The 15,365-nt window shown below is 51.1% G+C and overlaps 1 protein-coding gene across 1 annotated transcript in view; it reads left to right on the top strand.

Moving 5' to 3' along the window:
* Positions 1-15,365, top strand: part of LOC137542185 (tyrosinase-like) — a 299,951-nt gene that overhangs the window by 275,312 nt on the left and 9,274 nt on the right. Inside the window, exon 4 of the mRNA XM_068263912.1 lies at positions 9,001-9,136. Within this exon, the coding sequence (XP_068120013.1) occupies positions 9,001-9,136 (136 nt within the window). The remainder of the gene's footprint in view (positions 1-9,000; positions 9,137-15,365) is intronic.

Here is a 15,365-nt window from a genome sequence, read left to right as displayed (position 1 = left end):
GCATGGTTAATCTTCAAAAATGTCAGTCTGTCCACGCCCTTTGTGGACAGACAAGAGCGTTTCTCGGTGACCACGCCACCGGCCACACTGAAGCACCTCTCAGACAGCACGCTGGAAGGGGGGCAAGACAATACCTCCAGGGCGTACTGCGCAAGCTCCCTCCAGATGTGCAAGCGCTCCACCCAGTACTCCATGGGGTCCACAGGCTCCTCACTGCTGGTGTCAAGCCCACTGAAGGACCCCATGTAGTCGGCCACCATCCGGATCATGCGCTGGCTGTGACTCTCACTGAAGGTGGCTGCTGCCCCCACCTCCTCTCTCGGCTGCTGTACCTTCATGTAGAACGCCTGCGTCAATGACAGCAGGTCTCCTGGGCGCCTGATGCTGCTGCTGGCCGCAGGCACGTGCTGCTGGCTGCTGGACAGGGACAGAGGGAGTGGAAGGCGGGGGGAAGGCTTCCTCCAGTCGCCGAACAAGGCGCTTAATTTGAATCCTTGTGCAGATTGTTTGATACTCCTCCCTATATTGCCTGATGAAGCGGGGTTGAACCTGCGAAACGCGTTGCATTTCTTTTTGGAGTTCCTAATAAATGTGTTTGACTGTCTGAATCGCAGTCGTTGTCGTGTCTGCTTGAGGGAGGTAAGACCACCACTTCCTCCTTCAATTTTGCCATTTAAGTTGGTTTTTAAGCTTATTTAATCTAATCTTATACTTTTGGTGCCTCTGTTCATTGTATACGAAATCTGTGCAGTGGCTGTCTGGCTCTGACCACTGGCTGCACCACTTTGCATAAGCTTCTCCAACTAATTAAAGTCCTCAAAATGTCTGCTCAGTAAGTGGGTCTGCAGGCACGAGGTACTCAATTTGCGGATATCGCAACCTCTGCTGAGACTGAGATTTCAACTGTTGCAAATTGCACGGGTCGGGTCCACTGGGCACTTGGTGAAGTACCACCAGATAGGGGACTTCAACCTGCTCTTTGAGCTTGAGGGCTGGGGTTTTCGTGTGCCCTTGGAGGGTTGTGCCTTTTTGGTTGTAGTTAGAGGTTTGCTGCGGGTGGTGGTAGCGACTGAAGCAGCAGGCTGTGGCTCCTGCCTTCCACGCCCTGTGCTGGCCGCCTTGCTGCTGCCGCGCCTCTGCGCCAGAGACGCCTCCTCCTCCGGTGACGAGCTGCCTTCAACCAACTGTGCTGGTGGTACTGGTGGCACATAGGAAGGATCTATCAAGTCATCATCATCAACCCCAAACATATCCTGTGAGCCCGCCTCAACCAACTCCTCTACCTCAACATCCCCTGCATCACGCCCCTCCTCCTCAGCGCCAACAACAAACTTCTGCACCTCAAACTCCTCCTCCTCCTCCTTGGATGGCCCCATGATCTCCAACTCATACTTCTCCAAAACATCCCTGTACATGGTCACAGTCTCAGGGGAGAAGAGCATGCTCATTGAGGGCAGGCTGGTCGATGGGGCCACCGTGACCATGGCCTCAAGCGCTGGTGGAGGCCTGCTGCGGACAGGAGTGCTGGTGGCACTGGTCTCGCTGGTGCTGGAGGCCTGGCTGGAAAAGGTGGCTTCCTGCCCCGCCATCATTTCCACCACAGCCTGCACCTGACTCTCCCCAATGGGCCGTGGGCGACGACCCATCTCAAAGATGGGCGCAACACGCTGCTGTTGCACCTCTGCTCCTCCTCCCTGCGGTCAGTGGCTGGCGGCGGACCAGTCCCAGACCTGCTGCTGCTGGCAGTGGCTCCTGCAATGGCGCTTCCTCTACTGGTGGTGCCTCGCCCAGTGCTGGTCGTAATGGAGAAAGCTACGCTTACGGATCATTACGCGTAATTTTACGCTATTACGCATTACGAAATTACGCCTACGGCATAGACAGTCAATTTTAGTACATGTCTATAATTACGCATAGCACTTACGCAATTACGCGTAAGTATACCGTAATTCAGGTTATTACGTTGTAGGTTTACGCGTAAAATCCTACTAGCAATTAATGCATAAGGTCATGCTGCCAAGCGGAAAAGTTGACGCATGGATCAATGTTAGGTAGCCGCCGACTTTAAGGGTTAATAGCAAAGCCCCCTTAAGTGCTAAGAGCCTCAAATTTGGAGAATATATTAAGGAGATCAGAAGGAATAAGAGGAAACATTTTTTTTTCAAAAAGACCTTATAGTTTTTGAGAAAATCGATGTTAAAGTTTCAAAGGAAAAATATATACATTTAAAAACCCGCCGACTTTAACGGTTAATAGCAAAGCCTGCTTAAAATTTAGGAACACCAAATTCACAGGGTATATTAAGGGGATCAGTGGGAATAAGAGGAAAAATTTTTTTTTCAAAAAGACCTTATAGTTTTTGAGAAAATCGATTTTTAAATTTCAAGGGCGAAAATGTCTTTTAAATGCGGAAAATGTCAGTTTTTTTTGCACAGGTAAAAATAGTGTTTTATTTTCATAGATTCCCCCAAGTGGGAAGAGTTTTACTTACTTCGTTCTGAGTGTGGGAAATATAAAAAAAAAACGACGTGGGGTCCCCCCTCCCAGACCTCTTTAACCCCTTGTCCCCCATGCAGACTGGGATAGCCAGAATGCGGAGCACCGGCCGCGTGGGGCTCCGCACCCTGACTATACCAGCCCGCATGGTCCATGGATTGGGGGGTCTCGGAAGGGGAGGGGCAGCCAAGCTTTCCCCTCCCCCTCCGAGCCCTTGCCCAATCCAAGGACAAGGGGCTCTTCTCCACCTCCAATGGGCGGTGGAGGTGGAGGCCGCGATTTCCTGGGGAGGGGTTCATGGTGGCATCTGGGAGTCCCCTTTAAAAAGGGGTCCCCCAGATGCCCACCCCCCTCCCAGGAGAAATGAGTATAGAGGTACTTGTAGTACCCCTTACCCATTTCCTTTAAGAGTTAAAAGTAAATAAACACACAAACACATAGAAAAAGTATTTTAATTGAACAAAAAACATAACCACGAAAAAAGTCCTTTAATATTCTTAATTAACCATTAATACTTACCTGTCCCTTTAAAAGCCAGTTCCCACGCAATATCCTCGGAAATATACTAATCAGTTACAATGTAACAAAGTTATTACAATGTAACAACTTTGTTACATTGTAACACCACCGCACCCGACGTCACTCGCCGCTCACCCGCCGGCCGCCGCATACACGCTAGTCCCCGCCGGCTCCCGCCGTCCACTCCGCCCACACCTGTCACTCATATACATGCTGGCACCCATGGGTGCCAGCATGTATATAGGTGACATGTGGGAGAGGCGGGGAGGGCAGCGGAGCCGGCGGGGACTTAGCGTCCCTTCACCCGACAGAGCTCTGAGCTATATAGCTCAGAGCTCTCGAAAGCATCTTTGTATTTGGGCTCCAAGGAGCCCCATTGGTCCTTAGCAGACCAATGGGGTTCCTTCAAATCAGAAGGAACCACATTGGTCTGCTAAGGACCAATGAGGCTCCTTGGAGCCCAAATACAAAGATGCTTAGAGAGCTCTGAGCTATAGCTCAGAGCTCTGTCGGGTCCTGCAGCACAGACGCGGTGGCGGCGGCGGCGGTGAGTGACGTCGGGTGCGGCGTAGTTACAATGTAACAAAGTTGTTACATTGTAATAACTTTGTTACATTGTAACTGATTAGTATATTTCCGAGGATATTGCGTGGGAACTGGCTTTTAAAGGGACAGGTAAGTATTAATGGTTAATTAAGAATATTAAAGGACTTTTTTCGTGGTTATGTTTTTTGTTCAATTAAAATACTTTTTCTATGTGTTTGTGTGTTTATTTACTTTTAACTCTTAAAGGAAATGGGTAAGGGGTACTACAAGTACCTCTATACTCATTTCTCCTGGGAGGGGGGTGGGCCTCTGGGGGACCCCTTTGCCACCATGAACCCCTCCCCAGGAAATCGCGGCCTCCACCTCCACCGCCCATCGGAGGTGGAGAAGAGCCCCTTGTCCTTGGATTGGACAAGGGCTCGGAGGGGGAGGGGAAAGCTTGGCTGCCCCTCCCCTTCCGAGACCCCCCAATCCATGGACCATGCGGGCTGGTATAGTCAGGGTGCGGAGCCCCACGCGGCCGGTGCTCCGCATTCTGGCTATCCCAGTCTGCATGGGGGACAAGGGGTTAAAGAGGTCTGGGAGGGGGGACCCCACGTCGTTTTTTTTTTATATTTCCCACACTCAGAACGAAGTAAGTAAAACTCTTCCCACTTGGGGGAATCTATGAAAATAATACACTATTGTTACCTGTGCAAAAAAAACCTGACATTTTCCGCATTTAAAAGACATTTTCGCCCTTGAAACTTAAAAATCGATTTTCTCAAAAACTATAAGGTCTTTTTGAAAAAATTTTTTTTCCTCTTATTCCCACTGATCCCCTTAATATACCCTGTGAATTTGGTGTTCCTAAATTTTAAGCAGGCTTTGCTATTAACCGTTAAAGTCGGCGGGTTTTTAAATGTATATATTTTTCCTTTGAAACTTTAACATCGATTTTCTCAAAAACTATAAGGTCTTTTTGAAAAAAAAAAATTTCCTCTTATTCCTTCTGATCTCCTTAATATATTCTCCAAATTTGAGGCTCTTAGCACTTAAGGGGGCTTTGCTATTAACCCTTAAAGTCGGCGGCTTTTTTATATTATACGGGAGCGTAATATTACGCGATTACGGCAGACTGTGTAATTTCAATGGGAGTTTACTGTCTTACGCGTAATTTGTTACGCGTAAAACGTAACCATACGGTCTACGCATAATTAATTACGCGTAATACCGTAACCTTACACGTAACGCTTACGGTGCATTTGTAGTGAATTACGATGCGTAATTACGCTAATGCGTAATTTCGGCCCAGCACTGGCCTCGCCCTCTACCTCCACCTCTGCCAGTCATTGTGTAGTAGTGGTGGTCGGCCATGTGGCTTGTGATGGCGGTCGCTCACGTGGGGTTTGGTCGGCCAGGCCTGTGTGCTGCCTGGGGGGTCTGTGTGCTGCCCGGGGCTTCTGCGGGCTAAGGCCTTCCTGCTGGGCACTGCTGGGACTGTGTGCAGCCCAGGGGCCTTCTGCTTCCTGTGCAGTTGGGATAGTGCGGCGGGGTGCCGAGATAGGCAGCCGGCGATCTCTGGGCGGAGGTGAAGGCTGGCGGTGGCCTGTGTTCGGCCTGCCACGTGGTCCGCTTCGCGTCCGCGTCTCTCGCGCTGGGCAGCCGCAGCCCCGGCGATCCTCTCGGGGTGCTGCGGGGGACGCCTCCGGGAGTAGTGAGTTGGAGTGCCGGGATAGGCAGCCGGCGATCCTCTAGGCGGGGGTGGGGGCCGGCGGAGACCTGTATTCGGACCTACCCCGTGGTCCGCTTTGCGTCCGGGCACCGCAGGTAACTAAGAAACACCTAGCGCACTACGCTACAAGTCAGTCGTGCGGCAAACAGTCGGTGACAATTACAATCGGTCACACATGGTCAGGCGCAATCGATCAATAGGCTCGGGCAGGTGACAGACAGTCACAGGTCACTCACAATGGATGCTGGTGGTGGCCTGTATGTGTGGTAACTCTTATTTATTACACACACTACGGATAATAATAAAATCACACAGTAACAGTGAAAAAAAAATAAGTGACCGGTAGGGATGCTCATTCGGATCCCGCGGAAATGCAATTTCCAAAATTCCGATCGGAAATTGCATTTCCGCATCGGAATGAGGAAATCGGTAATGCAAGTGCTGTAGGCGGATTTCCGCCGGAAATCGCGGAAATTTCCGCTGGAAATCGCGGAAATTCCACCCGTCTTTAACATCGATTTTCTCAAAAACTATAAGATCTTTTTGAAAACTTTTTTTTGCATCTTGTTCACAAGATTCGGTTTAATAAACTCTGAATTTGGTGTTTCTAGGACTTAAGGGGGCTTTGCTATTAACCCTAGGGGTGATGTGGTTAGGATTAGGGGTGATGTGGTAAGGGTTAGGGTGAGGGGTGATGTGGTAAGGGTTAGGGTGAGGGGTGATGTGGTAAGGGTTGGGGTGAGGGTTAGGGGTGATGTGGTAAGGGTTAGGGGTGATGTGGTAAGGGTGAGGGTTAGGGGTGATGTGGTAAGGGTTGGAGTGAGGGTTAGGGGTGATGTGGTAAGGGTTAGGGGTGATGTGGTAAGGGTGAGGGTGATGTGGTAAGGGTGAGGGTGATGTGGTAAGGGTTAGGGTGATGTGGTAAGGGTTAGGGGTTATGTGGTGAGGGTTAGGGGTGATGTGGTAAGGGTGAGGGTGATGTGGTAAGGGTTAGGGTTAGGAGTTATGTGGTCAGGGTTAGGGGTGATGTGGTAAGGGTGAGGGTGATGTGGTAAGGGTTGGGGGTGATGTGGTGCGGGTTGGGGTGAGGGTTAGGGGTGATGTGGTTAGGGTTAGGGGTGATGTGGTTATGGTTAGGAGTGATGTGGTAAGGGTGGGGGTGATGTGGTTAGGGTTAGGGGTGATGTGGTTATGGTTAGGGGTGATGTGGTAAGGGTGGTGGTGATGTGGTTAGGGTTAGGGGTGATGTGGTAAGGGTTAGGGGTGATGTGATAAGGGTTAGGGTGATGTGGTAAGGGTGAGGGGTGATGTGGTAAGGGTTAGGGGTTATGTGGTTAGGGTCAGGGGTGATGTGGTAATGGTGAGGGTGATGTGGTAAGGGTTAGGGGTTATGTGGTCAGGGTTGGGGTGAGGGTTAGGGGTGATGTGGTTAGGGGTGATGTGGTGCGGGTTGGGGTGAGTGTTAGGGGTGATGTGGTTAGGGTTAGGGGTGATGTGGTTAGGGGTGATGTGTTAAGGGTTAGGGGTGATGTGGTGCGGGTGAGGGGTGATGTGGTGCGGGTTGGGGTGAGTGTTAGGGGTGATGTGGTAAGGGTGAGGGTGATGTGGTTAGGGTGAGGGTGATGTGGTGCGGGTTGGGGTGAGTGTTAGGGGTGATGTGGTTAGGGGTGATGTGGTGCGGGTTGGGGTGAGTGTTAGGGGTGATGTGGTTAGGGTTAGGGGTGATGTGGTTAGGGTTAGGGGTGATGTGGTAAGGGTTAGGGGTGATGTGGTGCGGGTTGGGGTGAGTGTTAGGGGTGATGTGGTTAGGGGTGATGTGTTAAGGGTTAGGGGTGATGTGGTGCGGGTTGGGGTGAGTGTTAGGTAGTGTTGGGCGAACAGTGTTCGCCACTGTTCGGGTTCTGCAGAACATCACCCTGTTCGGGTGATGTTCGAGTTCGGCCGAACACCTGATGGTGTTCGGCCAAACCGTACGGGTTCGCCCGAACTACTAAATGCCCGGCCGAACAGGGCCCCTGTTCGGCCGAACAGGGCCCTGTTCGGCCGAATACCGCCCCCCTATGGGGTCGCAGGCATAAGGGGGGAGCATGCCCCGATCGCGGGGGGGGAGGGGGGGGGGTCGGAAATTCCCCCCACCCCCTCCGCTAGCGCTCCCCCCTCTGCCTGCTTCCCCATAAAAAAGTTGGCGTAAAGTTAAATATTACCGGTGGTGGCTGCTGCAGTGGCTGGCTGGCAGTGGTGTGAATGAGGAGGAGGAGTCCGAGTATGACGCGTTGAGGCCAGGCAGCGGGCGGTTCAGCGGTAGTACCCTTGTGGTACTTCCGCCCTTTCTCTGACCTCACGTCCTCTACATGATGACGCATACGAGGGTACGCGTGACGCGTACCCTCGTATGCAGAGGACGTGAGGTCAGAGAAAGGGCGGAAGTACCACAAGGGTACTACTGCTGCTGAACCGCCCGCTGCCCGGCCTCAACGCATCATACTCGGACTTCTCCTCCTCCTCACTCACACCACTGCCAGCCAGCCACTGCAGCAGCCACCACCGGTAATATTTAACTTTACGCCAACTTTTTTATGGGGAAGCGGGCAGAGGGGGGAGCGCTAGCGGAGGGGGTGGGGGGAATTTCCGACCCCCCCCGCGATCGGGGCATGCTCCCCCCTTATGCCTGCGACCCCATAGGGGGGCCGTATTGCGGCATGTTCGAGTCCCCATTGACTTGCATTGAGTTCGGGGTTCGGGCCGAACATCTGGCCCATGTTCGGCCTGTTCGGCCCGAACCCGAACATCCAGGTGTTAGTGTTAGGAGTGATGTGGTTAGGGTGAGGGTGATGTGGTTAGGGTTACGGGTGATGTGGTAAGGGTGAGGGTGATGTGGTAAGGGTGAGGGTGATGTGGTAAGGGTTAGGGTTAGGGGTTATGTGGTTAGGGTTAGGGGTGATGTGGTAAGGGTGAGGGTGATGTGGTTAGGGGTGATGTGGTTAGGGTGAGGGTGATGTGGTTAGGGTGAGGGTGATGTGGTTAGGGGTGATGTGGTTAGGGTTAGGGGTGATGTGGTTAGGGTTAGGGGTGATGTGGTAAGGGTGAGGGTGATGTGGTTAGGGGTGATGTGGTAAGGGTTAGGAGTGATGTGGTTAGGGTGAGGGTGATGTGGTTAGGGGTGATGTGGTTAGGGTTAGGGGTGATGTGGTTAGGGTTAGGGGTGATGTGGTAAGGGTGAGGGTGATGTGGTTAGGGGTGATGTGGTTAGGGTTAGGGGTGATGTGGTTAGGGTTAGGGGTGATGTGGTAAGGGTGAGGGTGATGTGGTAAGGGTGAGGGGTGATGTGGTGCGGGTGAGGGTGATGTGGTTAGGGGTGATGTGGTAAGGGTTAGGGGTGATGTGGTAAGGGTGATGTGGTAAGGGTGAGGGGTGATGTGGTGCGGGTTGGGGTGAGTGTTAGGGGTGATGTGGTTAGGGTGAGGGTGATGTGGTTAGGGGTGATGTGGTTAGGGTGAGGGGTGATGTGGTGCGGGTGAGGGTGAGGGTTAGGGGTGATGTGGTAACTGCACTGACATGGGCTGAGCTTTGTATTACATTCAGAAATGACGTTTGTTTTTATAGAGTTATATTGAGCTTATCAGAAGCTGTATGCTTACACATTGTTTGACTTGGGATGTATATTTCCTCTGTCAGTATTTACAGAGTACTTTTCTTCTCACGATGCCCATCATTGTATTGTGCAGGTTTCTGGAGTCCCGGGTACGGGTATGGGGTCACGATGCACAATGCCTACCATATGTTTATTGCTGGGACCATGGCGTTGGTTCCAGTCGCCTGCAATGACCCCCTGTTCTATGTCCATCACGCCAATATAGACAAGTAAGTCACAAGTGTCATTATTCCACAGTAACTCTATGGAGGTCGCCCTGTGTCAGCAGGCTGGTATGTTAGCTGACTGAAGATGCTGAGACAACCAGAGGACACTGCTCAGCCACCTGCTGTGTCACTATTATCACACATTAAGTTAGTATTACCTATTAGGACTTACCATAACTCTTCCCTGTGTAAAGAAGGTCCACAACAAATGCCTAATTCAGGGGAAGACAGTAAAACAGACATAATATACCTGCTAGCACAGCGGTGACATAGGAGGTCAGTGAGGTCAGTGTACAGGTAATGGTCAGTGTACACATCACACTATACCTGCTAGCACAGCGGTGACATAGGAGGTCAGTGAGGTCAGTGTACCGGTAATGGTCAGTGTACACATCACACTATACCTGCTAGCACAGCGGTGACATAGGGGGTCAGTGAGGTTAGTGTACAGGTAATGGTCAGTGTACACATCACACTATACCTGCTAGCACAGCGGTGACATAGGAGGTCAGTGAGGTCAGTGTACGGGTAATGGTCAGTGTACACATCACACTATACCTGCTAGCACAGCGGTGACATAGGGGGTGAGTGAGGTCAGTGTACTGGTATTGGTCAGTGTACACATCACACTATACCTGCTAGCACAGCGGTGACATAGGGGGTCAGTGAGGTCAGTGTACAGGTAATGGTCAGTGTACACATCACACTATACCTGCTAGCACAGCAGTGACATAGGAGGTCAGTGAGGTCAGTGTACAGGTAATGGTCAGTGTACACATCACACTATACCTGCTAGCACAGCAGAGATATAGGGGGTCAGTGAGGTCAGTGTACCGGTAATGGTCAGTGTACACATCACACTATACCTGCTAGCACAGCGGTGACATAGGAGGTCAGTGAGGTCAGTGTACCGGTAATGGTCAGTGTACACATCACACTATACCTGCTAGCACAGCGGTGACATAGGAGGTCAGTGAGGTCAGTGCACAGGTAATGGTCAGTGAACACATCACACTATACCTGCTAGCACAGCGGTGACATAGGGTGTCAGTGAGGTCAGTGTACAGGTAATGGTCAGTGTACACATCACACTATACCTGCTAGCACAGCGGTGACATAGGAGGTCAGTGAGGTCAGTGTACCGGTAATGGTCAGTGTACACATCACACTATACCTGCTAGCACAGCGGTGACATAGGAGGTCAGTGAGGTCAGTGCACAGGTAATGGTCAGTGTACACATCACACTATACCTGCTAGCACAGCGGTGACATAGGGGGTCAGTGAGGTCAGTGTACCGGTAATGGTCAGTGTACACATCACACTATAATTGCTAGCACAGCGGGGACATAGGGGGTCAGTGAGGTCAGTGTACCGGTAATGGTCAGTGTACACATCACACTATACCAGCTAGTACAGCGGTGACATAGGAGGTCAGTGAGGTCAGTGTACAGGTAATGGTCAGTGTACACATCACACTATAATTGCTAGCACAGCGGGGACATAGGGGGTCAGTGAGGTCAGTGTACTGGTAATGGTCAGTGTACACATCACACTATACCTGCTAGTACAGCGGTGACATAGGAGGTCAGTGAGGTCAGTGTACAGGTAATGGTCAGTGTACACATCCCACTATACCTGCTAGCACAGCGGGGACATAGGGGGTCAGTGAGGTCAGTGTACAGGTAATGGTCAGTGTACACATCACACTATACCTGCTAGCACAGCGGGGACATAGGAGGTCAGTGAGGTCAGTGTACAGGTAATGGTCAGTGTACACATCACACTATACCTGCTAGCACAGCGGTGACATAGGAGGTCAGTGAGGTCAGTGTACTGGTAATGGTCAGTGTACACATCACACTATACCTGCTAGCACAGCGGTGACATAGGAGGTCTGTGAGGTCAGTGTACAGGTAATGGTCAGTGTACACATCACACTATACCTACTAGCACAACAGGGACATAGGAGGTCAGTGAGGTCAGTGTACAGGTAATGGTCAGTGTACACATCACACTATACCTGCTAGCACAGCGGTGACATAGTGGGTCAGTGAGGTCAGTGTACCGGTAATGGTCAGTGTACACATCACAATATACCTGCTAGCATAGCGGGGACATAGGGGGTCAGTGAGGTCAGTGTACAGGTAATGGTCAGTGTACACATCACACTATACCTGCTAGCACAGCGGTGACATAGGGGGTCAGTGAGGTCAGTGTACAGGTAATGGTCAGTGTACACATCACACTATACCTGCTAGCACAGCGGTGACATAGGGGGTCAGTGAGGTCAGTGTACAGGTAATGGTCAGTGTACACATCACACTATACCTGCTAGCACAGCGGTGACATAGGAGGTCAGTGAGGTCAGTGTACAGGTAATGGTCAGTGTACACATCACACTATACCTGCTAGCACAGCGGGGACATAGGGGGTCAGTGAGGTCAGTGTACAGGTAATGGTCAGTGTACACATCACACTATACCTGCTAGCACAGCGGTGACATAGGAGGTCAGTGAGGTCAGTGTACAGGTAATGGTCAGTGTACACATCACACTATACCTGCTAGCACAGCGGTGACATAGGAGGTCAGTTAGGTCAGTGTACAGGTAATGGTCAGTGTACACATCACACTATACCTGCTAGCACAGCGGTGACATAGGAGGTCAGTGAGGTCAGTGCACAGGTAATGGTCAGTGTACACATCACACTATACCTGCTAGCACAGCGGTGACATAGGGGGTCAGTGAGGTCAGTGTACCGGTAATGGTCAGTGTACACATCACACTATAATTGCTAGCACAGCGGGGACATAGGGGGTCAGTGAGGTCAGTGTACCGGTAATGGTCAGTGTACACATCACACTATACCAGCTAGCACAGCGGGGACATAGGGGGTCAGTGAGGTCAGTGTACTGGTAATGGTCAGTGTACACATCACACTATACCTGCTAGTACAGCGGTGACATAGGAGGTCAGTGAGGTCAGTGTACAGTTGATGGTCAGTGTACACATCACACTATACCTGCTAGCACAGCGGGGACATAGGAGGTCAGTGAGGTCAGTGTACAGGTAATGGTCAGTGTACACATCTCACTATACCTGCTAGCACAGCAGAGATATAGGGGGTCAGTGAGGTCAGTGTACCGGTAATGGTCAGTGTACACATCACACTATACCTGCTAGCACAGCGGTGACATAGGAGGTCAGTGAGGTCAGTGTACCGGTAATGGTCAGTGTACACATCACACTATACCTGCTAGCACAGCGGTGACATAGGAGGTCAGTGAGGTCAGTGCACAGGTAATGGTCAGTGTACACATCACACTATACCTGCTAGCACAGCGGTGACATAGGGCGTCAGTGAGGTCAGTGTACAGGTAATGGTCAGTGTACACATCACACTATACCTGCTAGCACAGCGGTGACATAGGAGGTCAGTGAGGTCAGTGTACAGGTAATGGTCAGTGTACACATCACACTATACCTGCTAGCACAGCGGTGACATAGGGGGTCAGTGAGGTCAGTGTACAGGTAATGGTCAGTGTACACATCACACAATACCTGCTAGCACAGCGGTGACATAGGGGGTCAGTGAGGTCAGTGTACAGGTAATGGTCAGTGTACACATCACACTATACCTGCTAGCACAGCGGTGACATAGGAGGTCAGTGAGGTCAGTGTACAGGTAATGGTCAGTGTACACATCACACTATACCTGCTAGCACAGCAGAGATATAGGGGGTCAGTGAGGTCAGTGTACCGGTAATGGTCAGTGTACACATCACACTATACCTGCTAGCACAGCGGTGACATAGGAGGTCAGTGAGGTCAGTGTACCGGTAATGGTCAGTGTACACATCACACTATACCTGCTAGCACAGCGGTGACATAGGAGGTCAGTGAGGTCAGTGCACAGGTAATGGTCAGTGTACACATCACACTATACCTGCTAGCACAGCGGTGACATAGGGGGTCAGTGAGGTCAGTGTACAGGTAATGGTCAGTGTACACATCACACTATACCTGCTAGCACAGCGGTGACATAGGAGGTCAGTGAGGTCAGTGTACAGGTAATGGTCAGTGTACACATCACACTATACCTGCTAGCACAGCGGTGACATAGGAGGTCAGTGAGGTCAGTGTACAGGTAATGGTCAGTGTACACATCACACTATACCTGCTAGCACAGCGGTGACATAGGAGGTCAGTGAGGTCAGTGCACAGGTAATGGTCAGTGTACACATCACACTATACCTGCTAGCACAGCGGTGACATAGGGGGTCAGTGAGGTCAGTGTACCGGTAATGGTCAGTGTACACATCACACTATAATTGCTAGCACAGCGGGGACATAGGGGGTCAGTGAGGTCAGTGTACCGGTAATGGTCAGTGTACACATCACACTATACCAGCTAGCACAGCGGGGACATAGGGGGTCAGTGAGGTCAGTGTACTGGTAATGGTCAGTGTACACATCACACTATACCTGCTAGTACAGCGGTGACATAGGAGGTCAGTGAGGTCAGTGTACAGTTAATGGTCAATGTACACATCACACTATACCTGCTAGCACAGCGGGGACATAGGAGGTCAGTGAGGTCAGTGTACAGGTAATGGTCAGTGTACACATCACACTATACCTGCTAGCACAGCGGTGACATAGGAGGTCAGTGATGTCAGTGTACTGGTAATGGTCAGTGTACACATCACACTATACCTGCTAGCACAGCGGTGACATAGGAGGTCTGTGAGGTCAGTGTACAGGTAATGGTCAGTGTACACATCACACTATACCTACTAGCACAACGGGGACATAGGAGGTCAGTGAGGTCAGTGTACAGGTAATGGTCAGTGTACACATCACACTATACCTGCTAGCACAGCGGTGACATAGGAGGTCAGTGAGGTCAGTGTACTGGTAATGGTCAGTGTACACATCACACTATACCTGCTAGCACAGCGGTGACATAGAAGGTCTGTGAGGTCAGTGTACAGGTAATGGTCAGTGTACACATCACACTATACCTACTAGCACAACGGGGACATAGGGGGTCAGTGAGGTCAGTGTACAGGTAATGGTCAGTCTACACATCACACTATACCTGCTAGCACAGCGGGGACATAGGGGGTCAGTGAGGTCAGTGTACAGGTAATGGTCAGTGTACACATCACACTATACCTGCTAGCACAGCGGGGACATAGGGGGTCAGTGAGGTCAGTGTACAGGTAATGGTCAGTGTACACATCACACTATACCTGCTAGCACAGCAGTGACATAGGGGGTCAGTGAGGTCAGTGTACAGGTAATGGTCAGAGTACACATCACACTATACCAGCTAGCACAGTGGTGACATAGGGGGTCAGGGAGGTCAGTGTACAGGTAATGGTCAGTGTACACATCACACTATACCTGCTAGCACAGCGGTGACATAGGGGGTCAGTGAGGTCAGTGTACAGGTAATGGTCAGTGTACACATCACACTATACCTGCTAGCACAGCGGTGACATAGGGGGTCAGTGAGGTCAGTGTACAGGTAATGGTCAGTGTACACATCACACTATACCTGCTAGCACAGCGGTGACATAGGAGGTCAGTGAGGTCAGTGTACAGGTAATGGTCAGTGTACACATCACACTATACCTGCTAGCACAGTGGTGACATAGGGGGTCAGTGGGGTCAGTGAGGTCAGTGTACCGGTAATGGTCAGTGTACACATCACACTATACCTGCTAGCACAGCGGGGACATAGGGGGTCAGTGAGGTCAGTGTACAGGTAATGGTCAGTGTACACATCACACTATACCTGCTAGCACAGCGGTGACATAGGGGGTCAGTGAGGTCAGTGTACCGGTAATGGTCAGTGTACACATCACACTATACCTGCTAGCACAGCGGTGACATAGGGGTCAGTGATGTCAGTGTACAGGTAATGGTCAGTGTACACATCACACTATACCTGCTAGCACAGCGGTGACATAGTGGGTCAGTGAGGTCAGTGTACCGGTAATGGTCAGTGTACACATCACAATATACCTGCTAGCATAGCGGGGACATAGGGGGTCAGTTAGGTCAGTGTACAGGTAATGGTCAGTGTACACATCACACTATACCTGCTAGCACAGCGGGGACATAGGGGGTCAGTGAGGTCAGTGTACAGGTAATGGTCAGTGTACACATCACACTATACCTGCTAGCACAGCAGGGACATAGGGGGTCAGTGAGGTCAGTGTAC

Source organism: Hyperolius riggenbachi, chromosome 2, assembly GCF_040937935.1.
Source record: "Hyperolius riggenbachi isolate aHypRig1 chromosome 2, aHypRig1.pri, whole genome shotgun sequence".
NCBI lineage: Eukaryota > Metazoa > Chordata > Amphibia > Anura > Hyperoliidae > Hyperolius > Hyperolius riggenbachi.
The sequence above is the reverse complement of the archived record's forward strand: the minus strand, read 5'-3'. Positions and strand labels throughout refer to the sequence as shown.